This window comes from Hyperolius riggenbachi, chromosome 4 (assembly GCF_040937935.1).
Source record: "Hyperolius riggenbachi isolate aHypRig1 chromosome 4, aHypRig1.pri, whole genome shotgun sequence".
NCBI classification, from domain to species: domain Eukaryota; kingdom Metazoa; phylum Chordata; class Amphibia; order Anura; family Hyperoliidae; genus Hyperolius; species Hyperolius riggenbachi.
The window spans coordinates 472529370-472549821 of record NC_090649.1 but is presented as its reverse complement, the minus strand read 5'-3'; the positions used below and the strand labels follow the sequence as shown (position 1 = coordinate 472549821).

At 44.5% G+C, this 20452-nt stretch overlaps 1 protein-coding gene across 2 annotated transcripts in view; it reads right to left on the bottom strand.

Moving 5' to 3' along the window:
• The window catches only part of LYPLAL1 (lysophospholipase like 1), a 72320-nt gene that overhangs the window by 10499 nt on the left and 41369 nt on the right, over positions 1-20452 (bottom strand). For both annotated transcript variants that reach the window (XM_068279685.1, XM_068279686.1), the window contains one exon: positions 2206-2375. In XM_068279685.1, coding sequence (XP_068135786.1) covers positions 2206-2375 — 170 coding nt within the window. The remainder of the gene's footprint in view (positions 1-2205; positions 2376-20452) is intronic.

Here is a 20452-nt window from a genome sequence, read left to right as displayed (position 1 = left end):
AGGCATTCACAGCCAGGAAAGTGGTTTATGGCTGCAATTCCTTATCAGTGAGGGTTACGCTATAGTCCGACTCAGTCCCGACCCAGACAGAAACTGTCACTTGCATACCTGATTTTTAACTCTTTCAGGCAAAGTAAAAAAGGAACACAGCCTAGTTATTTGTGTGCTAGGCACTGTACATAACCATGTCTATCTCATCATGTCACATGTCACCTCGGGTATCCTTTAAGGTGGCCATTCACTTTTTGATTTTTACCATCCGATTCGATCAAATCTGATCAATGCTGCAACATGCTGTCCCTGGCTGAAATCGATTAAACTGGTCTATCGTATGGAAGATTGCAATCAATTGGTTGAAGATTGACGATCCATAGTGCTGCATTACATCGAACAGTGCACTGCTGCAGTTATATTTTTAATAGATTTCATGCTGAAATCAATTAAAGGGCCACTATTGCGAAACTCGTAACACATATGTTTCTTGAAGTAAAAGCTGCCATAAATTACATTTCCCCTTATCACCCTCAGTAGGTAGTAGAAATCTGACAGAACCAACAAGTTTTCGACTAGTCCATCTCTTCATGGTGGATTCTCAGGGCTTTGTTTATTTTCAAAAGCACATACTGATTAGCAGTTGCTCTGTCCAGCTCACTGATAAGAAATTCCAACTCCAAAACACTTTCCTAGCAGAAAATGGCTTCTGAGAGCAAGAAAGAGATAAAAAGGGGAATTTCTTATCAGTGAGGGTCACACTGTAGTCACTTCCTGTCTGAGTCAGGACTGAGTCAGCCACTTACATACCTGATATTTAACTCTTTCAGGCAGAGAAAGAAAAAAAAAGGAACACAGCATAGGTATTTGTGTGCTAGGCACTGTACATACACAGGTCTATCTCATCATGTCACTTCGGGTATCCTTTAAAATTCAGGGGAAGAAAAAGTGCAAGCACAGCAACATTGGTGTACAAGGAACACTAGTTACTCTTGTCTAAACAGAACTCACGGAGTAGCTGGCGATCAGTGACAGATTTGTGAGGTTCTGATTTGCTGGTCCCGGATCAGGTGTCACCTCTGTCTCCTATGTATGCGAAAGCAGGAAGTGATTGCAGCAAATCACAGCCATACAAATCTGTCACCTGATCACATGCTCCTTCATTAGTTCTGCTACACACTAGCAGGTTGCAGCTGTCCTTTTGAAATACTTTAAGACAGTATATCTGAAGTGACATGCAACATGATGAGATAAACATATACATATAGTACTAGCCCTACTAAGAAGTTATCTGAAGTCCCTTTCTGTTTTCCAGTACAGCAAGAGTTAAAAAAGAATCAAAAAACTTGAGTTATCTATGCAAAAGAGCTTGTCAACAGCTTGTTAAATTCAGTATGTTTCCTGAAAAGTAAATAGGAGCTAAAAGGCTAATATATCTGTCAGGAAGATAAGGTTTTACTGCAGGACATTTCAAAGGGTCACTACTATCTTTTTCAGCTTAAAAGGCAGAGTGTGGATTCTAAACTGCAACTGTGACAGTGTAACGCAATCCTAAAAATAATGCTATAAAACTGAAAATAAAAATATGAGACTCTTTTCTATACTACTAATGTTCCATTTATCATCCGTACCACCCATACTATTAAAAACCGCCAGGGGGCAGCGCAGCCGGTTTTTTGATTTTTTTTTTTTTTAAATCATGTAGCGAGCCTAGGGCTCGCTACATGATAGCTGCTGTGCAGTGGCATCCCCCTACCCTCTTCGATCGCCTCCGGCGATCGGGAAATTCCGTTCAGAGAACGGGATTTCCTGGAGGGGAGGGCATGACGTCACGGACATCTAAGGGAGTCCCGATCCACCCCTCAGCGCTGCCTGGCGCTGATAGGCCAGGCAGCGCACGGGGTCTATGGGGGGGCTCTGCGGCACGGCGGATAGGGGCGAATCAGCGCGGGGCGGCGGCGATCGGTGTGCTCACGCAGCTAGCAAAGTGCTAGCTGCGTGCAGCAAAAAAAAAAATAAAAAAAAAAAATTGCGCAAATCGGCCCAGCAGGGCCTGAGAAAACCTCCTGCGCGGCTTACCCCTTACCGCCAGGAAGGTTAAGTGAAAGCATGTGCCGTACAGACGCGCAGTGCACTGTTGTACACATTCACAGTGCTCTTATTGTTAAAAAGAAAGTTGTCTAAACGGGTTTACAAGAAAGACAAATCTCGTACCCAGCAATATCCTGCTTTTCTTAACACCGGATGCCACCTCTTCATTGATCAGATCGGTCAGAACTTTGCACATGGAGTCGACAGATTCAAGATTCTCAGGGCTCTCGATGGAGATCTTGTGTCTATCAAACCAAACGTTGGACAATGCCCCCCTCATAGGTGTATATGGCCTAAAAAAATGAATAAAAGGTTATAAAAATAATGACAACAAAGGAGAACAAGACAAGTAACCAAAGTGGACATCATCCAAATACCCATGAGAAAATTATTTAAAGTGCACCTGAACTGAGTAAAATTAAAATTATTTAAAATAAACACATGATGTACCTGCAAATGAACATACTTACCTCGCCGTCAGTTGCTCTCAGAAGCTCACCATTTTTTTCTTCCAACGATTCCTTCCAGTTCTGACAAGATTTTGTCAGTATAAAATATATTGGTTGCTGTCAGTTATATATCAGTTGCTGTCAGTTATAACTGAAAGGACAACTGATAAGCAAGGTAATGTCCATGTTTCCCTATGGCTCAAGTGGGTGATATTACAGTTTAAACGTGTGCTGATCAGGAAGCTGTTATGGGGGTAATGGCCATTTTCAAAGTGGAGGACAGAGAATTTTTTAGATCACAGCGCACAAACAGGATGCTGGAGAGGAGAAAGAGATTGACGAGTAGACTACACGGGAGGTAAGTATGGCTGTGTATGTTTATTATGATGTTTAATTATCAGTTCAGGTTTACTTTAATTATAAAGTGCTAACATTTTATGTGGTGCTGTACAACATATAAAATGACGTAAATTTAAGACCTGACACAAATCTATCACGTATACACGGTACAGGGAGAGGAAAAGGACCTTGACCCATCAGCCTTCAAGGGAAGGTCCGTGGTACTTAAAGATACTCTGTAACAAAATTTTCATCCTTATTTCTGCTATCCTATAAGTTCCTATACCTGTTCTAATGTGCTCTGTCTAACTGCAGCCTTACCTATTTGCACAGTGGCTGTGTTATCTCTGTTATATGATCTAATCTTCTCTCCTCTGTAGGCTCTGTCGGGCTGAGGCAGTCAGGCTGGAATGTGCTGTGCTGCTTGTGATTGGATAGAAGCTATACACACCCTCTCCAGGCCCCCTGCACACTCTGTATGACACTCACACTGAGCTACTCTCAGCGTATCACTTGCTATGTCTTTTGTTTGTAAACATTGGATAAAAACGGCAATTACAAGCCAGGATTGCAGCAGGGAGAGGCAGAAACAGCACAGAGGGGCACAGGAGAACATAATGAATAGAATGGTATGCTTTTTATTGTAAGAATTTTAGAGTACAGATTCTCTTTAAAAAACAAAATCTACCTACCTGGGGCTTCCTCCAGCCCCTGGCAGCCATCCTGTGTCCTCGTCGCAGCTCCAGTGGCTCCCGGTGCCCTCCGCTGCCGATCTTGCCAGGTCGGCATCTACTGTGCTTTAGCGAGTAGCTCACAGAGTCGCACTGACGTTATCCAGAGTGTGCTCCACAGGCACAGAACTACTGCGCAGTACAGTCCGGATGACATCAGCGCGACTCTGAGAGCCGCTCGTGCCGGCGCAGAAGCAGTCTGGCACCAGAGGGAACCCCTTGCCACTGGCGGGGAACGGAGCTGCGGCGAGGGCACTGGATGAAGCCCCGGGTATGTAAATTTTTGTTGTTATTAATGCAGCTCGGATGTGTCCTTTAACCCTGGTACACACTTTCAATTATGAATGGCCAATCACTGACCAATTTTGCCACCTCCATGTAGCATGAGGGTAAGCAGATATTGAATACTATGAGCAGTTTGCATAGGTGAACCCTCACACTATATCGGAGAGGTAAAATTGGTCAATGACTGGCCAATCATAATGAAAAGTGTGAAGCAGGCTTTTCAGTCTTAAGTTTGTCAACTGAAATGATCGTGATTGTTTTCAGTGGTGCCATCCTGACAGTCGTTGTAAAGACATGCTTGCTGGGCTCTCCGTGGAGGAAGACGAGAAGAAGGCTTCCCTCCCTGAGCTCCAATGGGAAAATCTATTGAGCATTACAGAAATGCCATGCACAAAATCACAAAAAGACTGCATAGTTTAGGACTTGGGGTGGGGGGGGGGGGGGGGGGAGGGGACAGGAGGTACTGTAGTAGGAGGACACTGCTGCATCAGCCTTAAAAGTTTGCAGAAGCTCCTCAGAAACCTCCAACTGTGTTGCCGCGGCCTGCTCCCAATCCGGCAGCCACCAAGCTGGGGGCGGGCCGTTAAACACAGGTGAGGGTGGCCAGAGTCTCAACAGGGGTTAAGAAAAAAAAGCCTGTCACGTCCGTAATTGGGGGGGATTTACGTCTAATCAGGTAAGTATATAACCTGGCATGGCATGCTCTGTCTTTTTTACTTGGGGTACTCCCTAATCCAATTAAGCTGTAAAATGTGCTGGTTAAACAAGTCCAAATCATGGTGGCTCCACCTCTCAGCTTACAGAACAGATACCAAGATACCAGAATATGCCTTCAGAAGTTTTTGCGGGGTCCATGGCCCATTTGCAATTACTTTTTTCTCCTGAGTTATCTCCTAAGAGATCATTTTCATATTATCTTTAAAATAACTTGTAAGCATTTTACAATTGAAAAAGTACCCAAAAGTTGGTGAAAAAAATAATATCGAAATTACTTTGAGTATTTTCTTACTTGCTGGAACCCGAGACGGGGTTCTTCCATCGCAATCCATATACAGAGGCTGGGTCTGTCTATAGAACCCAGCCTCTGTTGCTAGTTAGTTCCCTCCAAAGCCCCCCCTGCGCGCTGTCAGACCCCATAAAACACAGCCGCGCTATGCGGCTGTGTTCACCTCACTACTGTTATGGCCCGTACTCACGGGCTGCAGAAGTGGCCTGTCGCCAGCACACGTGAGCGTGCTAGCGACAGGCCGGCGACAGCTTCTCTCCAGGTCCCTCCGCGTACACACGCGGAAGAGGGACCAGCGGCGAGACGGAAGCTGTCGCCGACGTTCCTCCTCCCCCCGCCGGAAGCTTTATTCACCTCTATGGAGGTTGCTGTCGCTAGTCCGCGTACTCACGCGGACTAGCGACAGTTGCGGCGGAGGTGCGGCGGCGACTGTTGCCATGCGATTGAAACTTTCAATCGCATGGCGACAAGAGCGGCGGGCGACAGTTCGGGGTGCGCGCGCGTGCGACGGCCCATACTCACGGGCGACCTGTCGCCGCAACACGCGCGCGCCGCGTGTTGAGGCGACAAAAGTCCCTCGTGAGTATGGGCCATTAGTCTCGGCTGCTCCCGCGCCTCCTGAATTGCTCCAATCCCCGCCCGCGTTCCTTCCCTCCAATCAGCGGCGAGGGAAGGGACGTGGGTGGGGACCGGAGCGATTCAGGAGGCGGGGGGGAGCGGCGAGACTGACATTAGTGAGATAAACAGCGCGCTGCGACACGCTGCGTGTTGCCAGCGCGGCTGTGTTATATGGGGTCTGAGAGCGCGCAGGGGGGGCTTTGAAGGAAACTAACTAGCAACAGAGGCTGGGCTCTATAGACAGACCCAGCCTCTGTATATGGATTGCGATGGAAGAACCCCGCCTCAGGTTCTCTTTAGAATGCATTTTATTGACAAGTTTAAAAATATCACCTAGGAGAAAACTTGATCAGTCACAGCTGGTCTGATGGACCAACACAGTATTAGGCAAGTGGTTTAATTAATGCTTTGGCTGATCACTGGATAAGTACATAAGAGAGCAACAAATAGAATCAGAACATAACATCCTGAGGTGTAGTTCTAAAATATGTTCTTTGATAAAGGATTAATATGTGACACTGTTTTCTTTGAAATTAGATCAAGTACAGATGATAGGAAAGAAACGTCACCACAATTTCTCATTTATAGGCCTATTTGCGCAATTGCACCTTAATAGCCCAACTCGTGCCAACTTTTCATTTGTATTGGACGCTAAGCAAGGTGTTACTCAACGCCGTCAGAAAGCTGTCATCTGTGGTGGCGGGACTGGGCCCACTCATGTGTAATGCAATTTCAGACACAATTTCACAAGGTTACAATGTGCCGAGCTTTGAACTGTGTTCATTTATTCAAGCACTATAATTTTGATGAGATTATGAACTTACACGTGCCAAACTTAAAAGACTTCCTCTAAGGACTGAAAATTAACTTTATGATGTTTTCTGAACTTGGGATTTTGATCTACTGCGTTAAGAATAAGTGCAAGTTTATCTAATGTAAAGCCTAAGTTACGCATATGAATAAAATTATCCGTTTGACCACAAAATGCATCAAAACTTTACTTTGGACCCCGTTACTAAGAATCCTAGATACAGAAATGTGTCCACTGTGACCAAGTAACCCTCCAATCCACACTGGCAGTTGTAAACAATAGTGATGTCATTTCCTGTCTATCAAAAGAAGCCATCGGCTGCACAGGGGGTGGGGCTCCCTGGTTGGCAGAATCCTTCGCTCCAACCACTGTCTACCTTGTACCTTCATTGTGTGGGCAGGAAATATCATCACTATAGTTTATGAGTGGCAATATGAACTGGAGGAGCACTATGCTACAGAGGCAAGATGCTCTGTATCTAGACATTCTAGGCAGGGGGTTCAGTTTAGTTTTTCTGATAAACTTTAGAAGAATAAACATGTAGTAATAATAATAATAATAATAATAATAATAAGAAGAAGAACAACAACAACAACATGTACCCTCTGTGCAGCCTTGGTCCATCTGAGGAGCTGGGTATGGTAGAATTAGATTGTGAGCTCTTCTGAGAACAGACTATGTACATAGTCACGAGGACATAACTATGTGATCTATAAAGTGCTGCAGAAGATATCAGTACTACATAAATACATAATTACAATATGATAGGACATTACACTAGGTCTATGGCAGGATTAGATTGTGAGCTCCTCTGAGGACAGTCAGTGACATGACTATGTACTCTGTAAAGTGCTACAGAAGATATCAGTACTACATAAACACATATTAATAATACTATGGTAGGACATTAGACTATGACTATGGTAGGATTAGAGTGTGAGCTCCTCTGAGGACAGTCAGTGACATGACTATGTACTCTGTACAGTGCTGCAGAAGAGGTCAGTGCTATATAAATCTATATAATGATAATATGGTAGGACATTGGACTATAACTAGGGTAGGATTAGATTGTGAGCTCCTCTGAGGACAGTCAGAGACATGACTATGTACTCTGCAAAGCGATGCAGTAGATGTTAGTGCTATATAAATACATAATAATAATATGGTAGGACATTAGACAATGACTATGGTAGGGATTAGACTGTGCGCTCCTCTGAGGACAGTCAGTGACATGACTATGTACTCTGTATAGTGCTGCAGATAATGTCAGTGCGATAAATATCTAATGATATGGTAGGACATTACACTACGACTATGGTAGGATTACATTGTGAGCTCCTCTGAGGACAGTCAGTGACATGACTATGTACTCTGTAAAGTGCTGCACATGATGTCAGTGCAATAAATATCTAATGATAATATGGTAGGACATTACACTACGACTATGGTAGGATTAGATTGTGAACTCTGTACAAATGACTGCCCTCTATAAAACAGTAATAATGATGATCTATTTCTCCACTTTTCACATAAGATATAAGTCCTTTGTTTATCCTGATACTCCGTTCTCTTTCCCTGCCTTGGAGAACAGCCGGAGGAGGAAACAGATAAATATATAAATAATCTGCTGGACGGGTTCTATAAGGACATCTCTGCCTCTTGTTATTTACATTTCAGGCTATAAAAGTAGCTCTATCTTTACAAACTGTCTCAGCTTGTACACCGGTACCAAACGGCAGCGGGCGGGGTGCCTCCTGGCATCTGCTTTCCATCAGCCAGGACTGCTTATCTGGAGGAAAGGGCTCACATGTAATCTTCCATATGTCCATCTTCTCCTGGAGCCACAGAGACGGGGCTTCTGCTTCTGCCAGAGTTCCTCCTGTGTTGCACAAGTCGTAAAAATTCTGCAAATCTAAACTTCAGGACGGTTTTCCAATGGATGCACTTTGCTGCATTTTGTTTACAACCAACAAAGCGCCAGAACACTGGCTCCTTAAAGAGTAACTGTCGGACAAAAATTAAAAATCAATTCTTTCTTTTTATCTGGTAAACAAGTAATACGGATGCTAACCAGGCAATCAAAAAGTTAAAATCTCTATTACTTTTCTTGTTTATAAATGATCATTCCCTAGTTTACCTGACTCTTATTTGGTACGTTGCCACACAAAGGAAGTTGCAGGGCATGCTGGGTTGTCTTTTTTGCTTCTTTATTCCCCCTCAGACTTAACTAATGTACAGAAGCAAAAAAAGGACAACCCAGCATGCCCTGCAACTTCCTTTGTGCAGCAACGTACCAAATAAGAGTCAGGTAAACTGGGGAATGATCATTTATAAACAAGTAATAGAGATTTTAACTTTTGGATTGTCTGGTTAGCATCCTTATTACTTGTTTACCAGATAAAAATAAAGAATTGGTTTTTGATTTTATGCCCGACAGTTACACTTTAAAGAGAACCTGAACTGAGTAAAATGATGTAAAATAAACACAGGATGCACCTGCAAATGAACATTACATACTCACCTCGCCGTCAGTTCCTCTCAGAAACTCACCATTTTCTTCTTACAACGATTCCTTCCAGTTCTGGCAAGATTTTGTCAGAACTCAAATAGATCAGTTGCTGTCAGTTATAGATCAGTTGCTGTCAGTTATAACTGAAAGGACAACTGATATGCAATGTAATGGTCATGCTTCCCTGTGGTTCAAGTGGGCGATATTACAGTTTAACAGTGTGCTGACCAGGAATCTGTTTTGAGGTGACCGCCATTTTCAAAATGGAGGACGGAGAATTCCAGTGATCACGGTGGACAAACAGGACGCAGGAGAGGAGAAAGACTGCCGAGTAGACTACATGGAAGGTAAGTATGACTTGTGCATATTTATTTTGACTTTTAATTTTCAGTTCAGGTCTGCTTTAATTACTCCTGTACTTATGTTTACAGACCTGCAAAAAAAAAAAAAAAAAAAAAAAGCACCACAGCACAACTCACCTACTCCTGGATCCCTTCGCTGTCTTTTCTGCCTGGTTAGCTCTCCCGTTCCGTCCCCGTGTCCCCCGTATCTGGCGGCATCTTCAACGCTATGGCGCCGATCTGAAAGTACTTCCGGGTCAGCGCCATAGCAGTGGTAATGCCGGCAAATATGAGAGGGCACGGTGGCAGAACGGGAGAGCTAACAAGGCAGGAAAGACAGCGAAGGGATCAAGGAGTAGGCGGGTTGTGCAGTGGTGCTTCTTTTTTGCAGGTCTTAAAATTTCGGCGGTACAAGGGGGCATGATCGGTGAGGATTAATGCCGTTTCCTCACCGCTCACAATCAACGTTCTAGTCAGTCAAATATTTCGGCTGGCTGAACAGGGACCCCTGGGGGCACTGGATAGAGAGAATGGTGCTGTGGCATATGTGACAGCACCAATCAAACAAGGGCACCTATATTAAACAAACCCCCTTTCGGTTCAGGGGTACTTCTGTCTTTCCCCCAAATTTAAGACCTCCCCGAAAATAAGACCTAGCTTATATTTCAAGCATGCTTGAAATATAAGCCATCCCCCGAACATAAGACCTAGCTGGGACGCTGTGTGTATGGGGAGGAGTGTGGTCTCTTACCGCACCTCCCTTGTGGCTGCGTCCCGCTTCGTTCCTTGTATCTTCTTCGGTGTAGTGGCGGCATAGTATTGATGCTGTGAGGGTGGCCTTTAACCCTTACGCTGACACTGTATGCATCATAATCATAGTCATAATCATGTGCGCCGGCTGATGCGTGTCACGTGAACATTGATTAGGACAAGAGGGAAGCGTCAGCACAGAGCCGACCTAGCGTACGGAGTACAACATCAGCGTGAGGGTCAAAGGGCGTCCTCACAGCATCAATACTATGCCGCCGCTACACCAGAGAAGTTACAAGGAACGAAGGGGGATGCAGCCACAAGGGAGGAGCGATAAGGGACCACACACCTCCCCATACACATAGCGTCTACCCATCTCCTAAAAGTAAGCCCCTCCCCCCGAAAATAAGCCCCTCCCCAAAATAAATAAATAAAAAAAAAAAGAATATAAGACATTGTCTTATATTCGGGCAAAGACGGTTGTAAATGGTGGGTACACGTTTCTACCAGTGCAATCCGATCTTGCCTAATCACAAATGCCAGTACTGCTACATTTTCTTTTTTGTGCATACGCGCTTGTGAAGAGATGATCCGCAGAGCTGGATCACCCATCAGGCAATCCTAGGCAGTTTAACTAGGTGCACATCATATCCGCTCAAGAGGAGTAAAAGACAAATAAAACATAAAACATAAAAAATAAAAACATAAAACAAAAGTCCCATAAAGCATGCCAAGTTAAAAGTCCTCAGAAAGACTCCATAAAAGCTCCACAGTAAAACTTCAGCGCTAAATGTTCCTTCAAAAATTCATTCCTTCACCAACACCCTTCAAAGTGCAGGCTTACCAGCTTCCAAAAAGACCCAAGTTATAAGGTCTAAAGCGTGTATACATATGCCACCACGATCACTGGTTTTAATCCATTCTTCTATACCGACATGTCCAGCTTCCTTCCTCAGCATACAGACATTCCCAGCGTTATATAATAGATGAATAAAACAATCTAAGTGTATTCTGTTTAAAAAGTCCACCAGATTTATTCAATACAGAAACATATACAAACTACTCACTTCTGGGCCCTTTTGACAGGGACCCACAGCAGTAAAAAGCGTAGAATAGTAAGTGGGGTGCCGCTTTCCCATCCACCAATCGTCCGCCCGACCAGGTTTCGCAGTAGCGTCATCAGGGGCTCGCAGGGGCTGCGAGCCCCTGATGACACTACTGCGAAACCTGGTCGGGCGGACGATTGGTGGATGGGAAAGCGGCACCCCACTTACTATTCTACGCTTTTTACTGCTGTGGGTCCCTGTCAAAAGGAAGAATGGATTAAAACTAGTGATCGTGGTGGCATATGTATACATACTTTATACCTTATAATTCAGGTCTTTTTGGAAGCTGGTAAGCCTGTACTTTGAAGGGAGTTGGTGGAGGAATGAATATTTGAAGGAACATTTAGCGCTGAAGTTTTACTGTGAATCCTAGGCCGTTGCCTAGGGCCTGGATAGAATCTAGGGGCCTGGTGGATGCTAGCCCCCACCAAGTATAACTAACAAAGCTATGTGACCATCAGCAGTGGGCAAAAAGTGCCATCTTACTTAGGGCCCCATTTTATCTTAATTTTTTTTCTGATAGGACTGCAGGAAAGTCATATAGTGGTAGTAGTAAAGTCGCGGTGCAATGTGATGTTCTTCTGTTCCAGAAATTAAACCCCCCCCCCCCCCTCCCACGTCAGAAATCACCAATATGCCTTAAAACCACATGCTGGCAGTATTTGGGGCAAAACCAGGGAACTGGCTAATGGACAGAAAACAAAGAGTTGTGGTCAATGGATCGTACTCAAAATGGGAGACTGTTAGCAGTGGGGTCCCACAGGGGTCTGTTCTGGGTCCAGTGCTCTTCAATTTATTTATTAATGACCTAGTAGATGCAGTAGTGAGCAATGTTGCTATTTTTGCAGATGATACAAAATTGTGCAGAATCATCAACTCTCAGGAAGATAGTGTCATATTGCAACAGGATCTGGATAGGATGGCTATATGGGCACATACATGGCAGATGAAATTCAACGTTGACAAATGTAAAGGCATGCATTTTGGACGTACTAATGGTCTAGCACCATACAAAATAAATGGGATACAGTTGGGGACATCAAACTTGAAGAAGGACTTAGGAGTACTCATTGACAACAAGTTAAATAATCATACTCAATGCCAAGCAGCTGCAGCTAAAGCTAACAAAATTTTGGGATGCATTAAAAGGGAAATAAAAACTCGAGATGCTAGCATAATATTGCCCCTGTTTAACGCTCTAGTAAGGCCACATCTGGAATATGGAATTCAGTTCTGGGCACCACATTACAAAAAAGATATTGCAGTTTTAGAGCAGGTGCAGAGACGAGCAACAAAATTGATACGTGGGATGGAAGGTCTCACTTATCAAAAAAGGTTAGATAAACTGGGTTTATTTAGTCTAGAGAAAAGACGCCTTAGAGGGGATCTAATTAACATGTATAAATACATCAGAGGGCAATATAATAGCTTGGCGGATGAGCTTTTTGTCCCTAGGCCTTCTCAAAGGACTAGAGGACATGATCTGCGCATGGAGGAAAAACGTTTTAGCCATTTTTTTAGGAAAGGGTTCTTTACAGTTAGAGTGATTAAGATGTGGAATGCATTGCCACAGAAAGTCGTTATGGCAAACTCTATACCTGCATTTAAAGGGGGCTTAGATGCTTTCCTTGCGTTGAAAGACATCCATGGCTACAATTACTAGGTAATGCCTAATGATGTTGATCCAGGGATTTTATCTGATTGCCATCTGGAGTCAGGAAGGAATTTTTCCCTTTAGAGGCTAATTGGACCATGCCTTGTAAGGGTTTTTTCGCCTTCCTCTGGATCAACAGGGGTATGTGGGGGACGGGCTGGAGTTGTACTTTATACTGGTTGAACTCGATGGACGTATGTCTTTTTTCAACCAAAATAACTATGTAACTATGTAACCAGGATTTTCAAGGGGGGGGGGATTTTTAAAAGGTCTCCCTCAGTCACATACAACACAGTATAATAATATGGTAGGACATCATGCTGGGTACACACAATGCAATTTCCTGTCAGACTGACAGGATCTGGCAATTATTCCCTAAATGTCCGATCTGCTCCCGATCGACAATGGGATCAATCAGGATACAGATAATAAAGAGGACAGCCAACATTGCTAATTAAGGGGAAAGTGAAGCATTTACATAGCAGGGCACAGGGTTGTGCTCATACCGGACTCTGTTAAGTTCCCCAGAGCTGCTCTATGCTCTGTACAAACACTGCTGCTCCATGCTCTGTACACACACTGCTGCTCCATGCTCTGTACATATGCTGCTGCTCCATGCTCTGTACACACACTGCTGCTCCATGCTCTGTACATATGCTGCTGCTCCATGCTCTGTACACACACTGCTGCTCCATGCTCTGTACACACACTGCTGCTCTATGCTCTGTACACATGCTGCTGCTCCATGCTCTGTACACACACTGCTGCTCCATGCTCTGTACATATGCTGCTGCTCCATGCTCTGTACACACACTGCTGCTCCATGCTCTGTACATATGCTGCTGCTCCATGCTCTGTACACACACTGCTGCTCCATGCTCTGTACACACACTGCTGCTCCCTGCTCTGTACACACTGCTGCTCCATGCTCTGTACACACGCTGCTGCTCCCTGCTCTGTACACACGCTGCTGCTCCATGCTCTGTACACGCGCTGCTGCTCCATGCTCTGTACACACTGCTGCTCCATGCTCTGTACACACGCTGCTGCTCCATGCTCTGTACACACTGCTGCTCCATGCTCTGTACACACGCTGCTGCTCCCTGCTCTGTACACACGCTGCTGCTCCATGCTCTGTACACACGCTGCTAGTACATACAAAGTCAACTGTAGTAGGGAAAGAAAGGGGGCGGTACTGTGAACTGCAGGATGCCTGCAGATATTCTAGTGTCTCCACTTGTACCTGTCCCCAGACACTGCACCGGCCCTGGTCTGAGGGGGACTCTGGGCAGCTGTAATCCCTCCCTGCGTTTGCCTAGGAGTATAGCTAAAATAGCAAACACATTATAGAGCATTTGCAATCACAATTAGCAGCAGAAAAGGCTCTCACTGGGAACAGAAAGGCTCTGTGTTTTGGGGAAAGTGGTGGTGGTGGGTAGTAAGAAGAATGTAGAGACCTGGGCAGCAGTGAACCTATGCAACAGGCGTTTTTATGCAAGTTAAAGCAACAGACGACTGTCGCGGGACAGGAAGGCTGCAAGGGGCTGGCAGAAGCCCCAGGTAAGTGAAACACTGTTTTTTTTCCCTTTCAGTTCCGCTTTAAATAAAAATAAAGATTCACTAGAAGTGTAAATAAAAAGCTCCCTGGACTGAGGCTTTGAGTACGTTGTAGCTTCCCTCATATTCCTAGTACACACCATACAATTTTCTGTAATGCTGGGCATACACGGCTCGATTTTGCTGCTCGATTCTTCCGTTCGATTGATTCCCCACTCGATTCCGCAGGCGATTCTCTTATCTTCCGCTTGTTTTTCTTATCTTTTTCCATTCTCCTCCATGCAGAATCGAGCGTCGAAACGATCGGGCCGGAGATCGGACGTGTCGGAAATTAACTATCGAGCCATCTAAATGGCTCCAAATCGAGCCGTGTATTCCCAGCATTCGATTTTTCTGTTATGCTGGGAATACATCATACAATTTCCTGTTTTAGATTTACCTGCCAGATAGATAAAGTTCAACATGTTGGAAATGTATCTATCTTACCATCTATCTGCCGAGTAATTAGGCATTGTTCTACTCAGCAGGAGATAAACAGAAGACAATGCACCAGAGATAATGACCAGTCTCTACAGAAAATAATTTATGCATTCTAACAGAAAATCTAAAGGTGGCCATACACTGGTCGATTTGCCATCAGATTCGACCAACAGATAGATTCGATCAGAGAGGGATCGTATGGCCACCTTTACTGCAAACAGATTGTGAATCGATTTCAGCCTGAAACCGATCACAATCTGTGGAGCTGCCGCCCGCCCCCCCCATCATACATTACCTGTTCCGGCCGACGCGAGTCCCCTGGTCCCAGCTGTCTTCTTAACTTCCTGTCCAGGGGAAGTTTAAACAGTAGAATGCGCTCTACTGTTTAAACTTCGTGCCGGGACAGGAAGTTCTGTGTGGCTCTGGAGCCCGAAGCGGAGAAGAAGACCAGGGGACTCGCGCCGGCCGGAGCAGGTAATGTATACCCGCTGTATTGCGTCGGTCGTCGGGCATTCGAACGCCGCTAACGACGCACTCCCGACCCGCCGGCGACCGAGAAAAATCTTCCGCGCGGATGGGTTGACGGGAACGATCGGTTTCGGATGGAAATCGATCGTTCTGTCAGCGGTGTGCGCGGCGATTTCACAGCCGTTCGATCACAGTTTTGAAACGGCTGTATATCGGCGGGAAAATAGTTAGGTGTATGGGCCCCTTTATAGAAAAATATAACAGAAGAATCTAACAGAAAATTGTATGGTGTAATCCCAGCATTAGATTTTTCCGTTAGATTATTTTCTGTAAAGTACTGATAGACACTGGTCATTATCTCTGGCGCATTGTCTTTTGATTATCTCCTGCTGAGTAGAACAATTCCTAATTGCTAGGCAGATAGATGGTTAGATAGATAATTTCCAACATCTTGGAATTTACCTATCTGGCAGGTAAATCTAAAATCTAACAGAAAATTGTATGGTGTGTATTAGGCATAAAATCTAACAGAAAATTGTATGGTGTGTACCTAGCATAATACATATATCAGAGCAGCCACTAGATGGTATTGCTGAGTTACAGGATGGAAGGAAAGGCTGGAGAAGCCAGCACTGGAACACTGTTTACTGCTCTATTACATTACCTTGACCGTTCAACGAGGACAAGCGGTTTTCGCTCCCTGCTGTGCTGAAAACTCAATAACCTCACTTCTGGAACCTAAAATACAGGCATATGAAAGCCGAGCAATATCAAAATACCCTCCACCAGTGGCATCAATAGGCCTATTTTTAGCAGGTCAACAAAATTCTGCGAACCTAGAAAAGCAGCAGCTGAAAGAAAAGCCTCTTTTTAGTTTTGTGCTCGGTCCAGCCGGTTATGTGGGCCAAGCAACGCAAAGAATGAGGAAAAAGAATTTTATAAAAAGGAGAAAAAGAAAAAAAAATATCTATGTACAAGCTTGAGACTGTAAAGCAAAACATTCCTCTACAAACCGCAAATGTAAATTAAACGAGAACAGGGGAGGGAAGGGGGGGGAGAGCTCCGCGGGAAAGATGGTCTGGCTGGTGGAGGAAGAGGATTAGGAAAAGTGGTAGTAAAAGTCGGTAAATTACAGATATTCCAATATCGGTGTTAGCCCATCGGTAGAATATTGGTAATGCTACCAATATTCTGCTTGTGACTAGGGCTGCTCAAATCCGGATCCGGGAGATACCAGGATAGTTGCTATCCGGATATCTCCCAGTTACCTGTACGGGGTGGGTGGGGGAATCAATCTTACCTGTCTGACGTGTTCTTCGTCCGTCCCTCGGCGCCTCCCACGATGCGCTCCATGCGAGTCACGCAATTACAAACACTTCCTCCTTCAACCCGGAAAGAAGAAGTGTTTGTAGTCACGTGACCGCCGCGTGGAACGCATCGTGGGAGGCGCCGAGGGACGGACCTAAGAAAATGTCAGACAGGTAAAATTAACCCTACCCCCCCCCCGCACAGGTAACTGGGAGATATCCGGATAGAACTATCCGGATGTCTCCCGGATCCGGATTTAAGCAGCCCTGCTTGTGACTTCACCTGGCGCCCTATTTCAGTGTACGTTATTGTACCCTCGACCAGTGTACGTTCTTGTATGGGTGTAGAAATCCAAGGCAGGGCTAAGCAGGGGCTAATGGTTAAAGGGAAGGTCCGAGCAACATAAAAATAAAAAAAACACATACCTCGGGGTTCCTCCAGCCCCTGGCAGCCTTCCTGTGCCCTCGCCGTAGCTCCGGTGGCTCCCGGGTAGCCTTCTTCTGCCCTCCAGCATGCGCTCACTGGTCGCGCTGACGTCATCCGGACTGTACTGCGCAGGACTACTGCGCCTGCACAGTACAGTCCGGATGATGTCAGTGCGGATCTGAGAGCCGCTCATGCATGCGCAGTGAGGATCTTGCGCCGGAGGGGACCATGGGCCACCATCGGTGAGCCTAGCTGCAGCGAGGGCATAGAACGGCTAGCAGGGGCTGGAGGAAGCCCCAGGTAAGTGGATTTTTTATTTTCCTTGTGCTCGGATGTGTCCTTTAAGGGCTCTGCTTCTGGCACGGGAGACCAGGGTTCGAATCTCTGCTCTTCCTGTTCAGTAAGCCTGCACGTATTTAGTGAGGAGACCTTGGGCTAGACTCCCTAACACTGCTACTGCCTATAGAGCACGCCCTAGTGGCTGCAGCTCTGGCGCTTTTAGTCCACCAGGAGAAAAGCTATATACAGTCATGGCTGAAATTGTTGGCACCCCAGAAGTTTTTCCAGAAAATCAAGCATTTCTTACAGAAAAGTATTACAACACGTTTTGCTGCACACGTTTATTCCCGTTGTGGGTATTGGGAAAAAACAAAAAAAAGGGAGGAAAAAAAGCAAAAAAAAAGTGTGCAGTTAGTGAGCAGGCTAAAAGTGGCCGCCAGCCCGCCCACGGTTCATGCGTCTCTGACTGACGTACGATGCATGCCCCGCCCACTTTCCACTATAGCGGAATACAGAATACCACATGGGCAAAGAAACCCCCAGGTTTGCTGTAACAGAAGTTTTATTATATTTACTATACCAAGTGTTACTCCCACATAATGATAATGGTGCTTGTCCGGGGCCTGGATACTTTACTATACCCAAATATTTATAAGAATATACTGTAATTACCGATAGTTTACTATAAGCAGCACCGGCGCCCAACTCATGTGGCGCTGCAACGCGTATGTGCACCGGGAAACTGGGCCGTACTCTGGGAGGGGAGCAGAAGGCTCACAATTATATAATACATTTTGAGGGACAACGGCCGGTGTTTACGTCGTGTCTATCATTCATGCTGTGATTATCGCACCTGACAACCGAGATTTCCCAACATCTCAGATTGATACTATATATATATATATATATATATATATATATATATATATATATATATATATATATATATATATATATATATATATATATATATATATATATATATACTAGCTGATTGCCCGGCGTTGCCCGGGTATGTATTTGGCTGGTGTTGGCTCCGCCTACTTTTTCTAACCCTATCACACAATTACTCACTGACCAAGTTTGTGAGCTTTGCGGTCTTTGGTATCAATAATCTGCATTGAACTGAAACAAATCTGATTGGGTGTGTGTGGCTCCACCCCTTTTTCTGAATTTGAACCCCAGTCACCCAATAACCAACTGTACCAGGTTTGAGGCCTGTGCCATTAACAGTTCAATAATTGTAGCAATTAAATATTCCCCTTGAAAAGCAACAGGTGAAGTTTGATTCACTTTTGTAGGCTCCACCCACTTTTCTGAATATTAATCTCAGTCACCCAGTGACCAACTGTGCAAAGTTTAAAAACCCTGCCATTAACAGAATGGCTGCAGTGTACATTTTCCCAGTGAAATGTGTATTTGTCTCCACCCACTGATGACCCAGCATTGCCCGGGTATGTATTTGACTGGTGTTGGCTCCGCCCACTTTCTAACCCTAACACACAAACACTCAATAGACCAAGTTTGTGAGCTTTGGAGTCCTTGGCATCAATAATTTGTATATTCCCATAGAAATTAAACAAATCAGATAGGCTGTTTGTGGCTCCACCCCTCTCCAGCATTTGAACCCCAGTCACCCAATGACCAACTGTAGCAGGTTTGAGGCATCTGCTATTAACAGCAATTGGCAGCAATTAAAATATTCCACTTTAAAATCAACAGGTGAATTTTGATTGGCTATTATAGGCTCCACCCACTTCCCTGAATATCTCAGTCACTCAGTGACCATCTGGGCAAAGATTGGGAACCCTAAAATAAACAGTGTAAGAAGGGCTGCAGTTTACACTTTCCCAGTGACATTTGTTTTTGGCTCCGCCCACTTTTTGTAACCTGGACACAAAGGCCTCAATTCACTAAGCTTTATCAAACACTTTATCGAACGTTTGATAATTTACCTCATGAGTAAAATCTAATTTTGAATTCACTAAAGTGTTATAGATTTATTGAACATTTTATGGATAAAACATTTGATAAATCTATAACACCTTAGTGAATTCAAAATTATATTTTACTCATGAGGATAATTATCAAACGTTCGATAAAGTGTTTGATAAAGCTTAGTGAATTGAGGCCAAAGTCACTACTCAATGCCCAAGTTTGTGAGTTTTGGGGTCCTTGGCATCAATAATTTGTATTTTCCCATGAAATGAAACAAATCTGATTCACTGTTTGTGGCTCTGTCCCCTTTTCTGAATTTGAACCTCAGTGACCCAATGACCAACTGTACCAGGTTTTAGGCTTGTGCCATTAACAGTGCAAAAATGGCAGCAATTTTAATATTCTCCTTGAAAAGCGACATGTGATTTTTAATTGGCATTTTTAGGCACCACCCACTTTTCTGATTATTAATCCCAGTCACCCAGTAACCAGCTATGCTAAGTTTGAGAACCCTGCCATTAACAGTGAAGAAGGGCTGCAGTTTACAATTTCCCAGAAAAATCTGTTTTTAACTCCACCCACTTTTTGTAACCTTGACACACAGGCACTACTCAATGACCAAGTTTGTGAGCTTTTGGGTTCCTGGCATCAAAATTGTGCTAATGGAAGCAGTTTATCCAGCAAAGAAATCTGGCTGTTTCTGGCTCCGCCCCTTTACTGAATTTGAACCCCAAACACTTAACGACCGACTGTAGCAGGTTTGAGGCCTCTGCTATTAACAGTGTGAGAATGGCTGCAGTTTCAATATTCCCCTTGAAAATCAATAGGTGAATTTTGATTGGCTCTTGTAGGCTCCACCTACTTTTCCGAATATTAATCCTAGTCACCCAGTGACCAACTGTGTGACGTTTGAGAACCCTGCCATTAACAGTGTAAGAAAAGCTGCAGTTTACATTTCCCCATGTAAAAAGTTAGTTGTTTTTGGCTCTGCCCACTATTTCTAATTTTGACATACAGTCACTTAATGACCAAGTTTATGAGCTTTGGGGTCTTTGGCATCAATAAGTTGCATTTTACCATTGAAATTAAACAAATCTGATTAACTGTTTTTGGCCCGCTCCCTTCAGAATTTAAATTTCAGTCTCCCAGTGACTGACTGTAGCAGATGTTAGGCCTCTGCCATTAAGAGTGCATGAATGGCAGCAAAGTAAATATTCCCCTTGAAAATCAAAAGGTGAATTTTGATTGGCTGCTGTAGGCTCCACCCACTTTTCTGAATATTAGTCACAGTCACCCAGTGGCCAACTGTGTCATG